At 34.9% G+C, this 2099-nt stretch overlaps 1 protein-coding gene across 1 annotated transcript; it reads left to right on the forward strand.

Annotated features, from left to right (window-relative positions):
- Positions 1 to 322: 322 nt before the first annotated feature.
- On the forward strand, positions 323 to 1867 carry LOC109242484 (F-box protein At1g61340-like). Its single transcript, XM_019409333.1, has 4 exons — positions 323 to 600; positions 795 to 999; positions 1114 to 1188; positions 1295 to 1867. Exons 2-4 carry the CDS (start codon positions 808 to 810, stop codon positions 1565 to 1567), a joined length of 540 nt encoding a protein of 179 aa, XP_019264878.1. The 5' UTR covers positions 323 to 600; positions 795 to 807; the 3' UTR covers positions 1568 to 1867.
- Positions 1868 to 2099: the final 232 nt, after the last annotated feature.

Raw genomic sequence — 2099 nt, forward strand, 5'->3', positions numbered from 1 at the left:
TATTTCCTCAACAGATCCGCACCGTTCATCTCTTCATTCAATGACGTGTCAGTATCTGGTTTAGTCTTTTTTCCTTCAAAACCACGTGTCAGGTGATTTTAATAGTATCCACTGAAAACGTCTAAGAGCATCGAACGTGTTAGTTAAGCTACCTATATGCTATCATGGAACCGACCAACTCTACCACGTCATCTGAACTACCCACGTTAATCCTTCCACCTCTCTCATCTTGCCACGTGTCTCTCTCAAACGGCTAGTTTTTTTCCCTCTTTCAGATTTAAAGCACAAAACCCAAAAGATATTTGTATGGGAAAATTCGAGTCCTTTCTAGGCAAGATCAAATCTTTTTTAACAGCCATACATATTTATCCACTTACACATTTAAATAATATTTTGAACAAAATAAGAGAGAAAAGTAAAAAAATTTACAGTAAAAAAGACATGTGTATATAAGGGAACTTCACCCTCGTCCAAATGAAGTGCTGTACAAACTACAATTAAGTTGTGTAGAAAGGCGGTTCATTAGTTTCCTTGTTCAGAACATCCGTTACTTCCAATCTTAATTTACTACTGCAGCGCAAATTAAGGATTAATTTTAAGGTACGTATCTATATATATATTGCTGCTTACACACTAAGTAATGATATCTTAGAGATACATTATGTTTGATTTGGTTTTGGGCTAATGAGGTTCTGTTATTAAGTTCAAATAACAAAGTTGGGAAGAAAATTTTAGATTATAGATACAGTTCATTGGATTTGGATAATTCTGAATGGTTTTGTTGGAAAAATCAGGTATTGAGTGAAAATGGCATTGGGAAAGAAATGTGAAAGTTATGGGTCGGGTCTAGTGAGAAGTACCTCATTTGGGAGGAAAAGAATTACAGTGGATGTTGATTTCAGTCCAATAACAACACCTATGAAGAAAGTATGTAGTCACAATTCATTTTTCTTTTGTGATGACAAGTCTCCTCTTGAAGCCTTGCCTCAAGATATTCTGGTGAGTATAATCAGCCCAATTCTCCTTTCTGTATATTTTGAATGTATTGGTATAATGGTACTGTAATTTACTTTTTTTTTTTTTTTTTTTAAATCTTCTTCCCTGTTTTTGCAGATAAGGATAGTATGTGGAGTTGATCATGATGATTTAAAGAGGCTTTTTCATGTATCAAGGACAATTAGAGAAGCTGTAAGTGTCAATTACACCATTCAAATACATTCATTCTGCACTATTGAAGTAGTTGGATTGGTTTCTTTATTAATGAGTTAAATGGTCTTTACTGCCAAATGAACAGACTGTGATAGCAAAAAGGTGGCATTTTGAGTATGCAACACCAAGAAAGACGCTTGGTTTCAAGAATGCAATTGAGGATTTGGGTGAATTCAATGATGTTGAAGCGCCAAATGCTCCGAGGCAATTGAAAATTCGGAAGTTAAAATTAAGCAGAGAGAAACTGGCTGACATTTCAGTTGCATTGTTTGCATCAGAAGAAGAAGAAGATGATAATTGGCTGCAGAAGAAGTCATATGAGATGGATGCTGAGCCAGACATCAGAGTTTTTGTGTAAACTATTGTTCTTGTAGGAACCTTAGGTTTTTGGGTTAGACCTGATTATATTAATAATCAGATTTTAGTCTCTAGTGTACGTCAGAAAAATCTTTACAAGTGCTAGTTCTTCAATCCTTTCATTGAAGATGGATATTGGGCTTGTTTGTATTTATTTGTACATTTAGAGAATGAGAGAGGTAGATGATTTAGGGGATTCTGATTTCATAAGAATGTTGGTTGTACTTGTACATAGCAAGGTCAAGCTCTGTTTTGGTACGACTTGGTAAATTAAATGAAAATTATTTTCCACTTTCACTTAGACTTTTGTTGTCTGTCCCTTCTCCGGATCCCGCATATAGTGGGTGCTTAATGTAACGGGCTGCCTTCTTTTTTCACTTATAGCCTGTTTGGTCAAGCTGCAAAAATCAGCTTATTTTGAGAAGTATTTTTTTTTTAAAAGTTGCTTTTCTCAAAAGTACTTTTGGTGAGGAACAGTTTGTGTTTGGCTAATTAGTTTGAAAAATAATTCTGAGCAGCAATTAGTGTTTGGC

The sequence above is a fragment of the Nicotiana attenuata genome, unplaced genomic scaffold (genome assembly GCF_001879085.1).
Source record: "Nicotiana attenuata strain UT unplaced genomic scaffold, NIATTr2, whole genome shotgun sequence".
Taxonomy (NCBI): Eukaryota; Viridiplantae; Streptophyta; class Magnoliopsida; order Solanales; family Solanaceae; genus Nicotiana; species Nicotiana attenuata.

Excerpts from the sequence above, each read along its gene's own strand:
- LOC109242484 (XM_019409333.1), top strand. The coding sequence starts at position 808 with ATGGCATTGGGAAAGAAATGTGAAAGTTATGGGTCGGGTCTAGTGAGA. Across the intron at positions 1,000-1,113 it reads CCTTGCCTCAAGATATTCTG|ATAAGGATAGTATGTGGAGT; the intron begins GTGAGTATAATC and ends CTGTTTTTGCAG. Across the intron at positions 1,189-1,294 it reads CAAGGACAATTAGAGAAGCT|ACTGTGATAGCAAAAAGGTG; the intron begins GTAAGTGTCAAT and ends CCAAATGAACAG.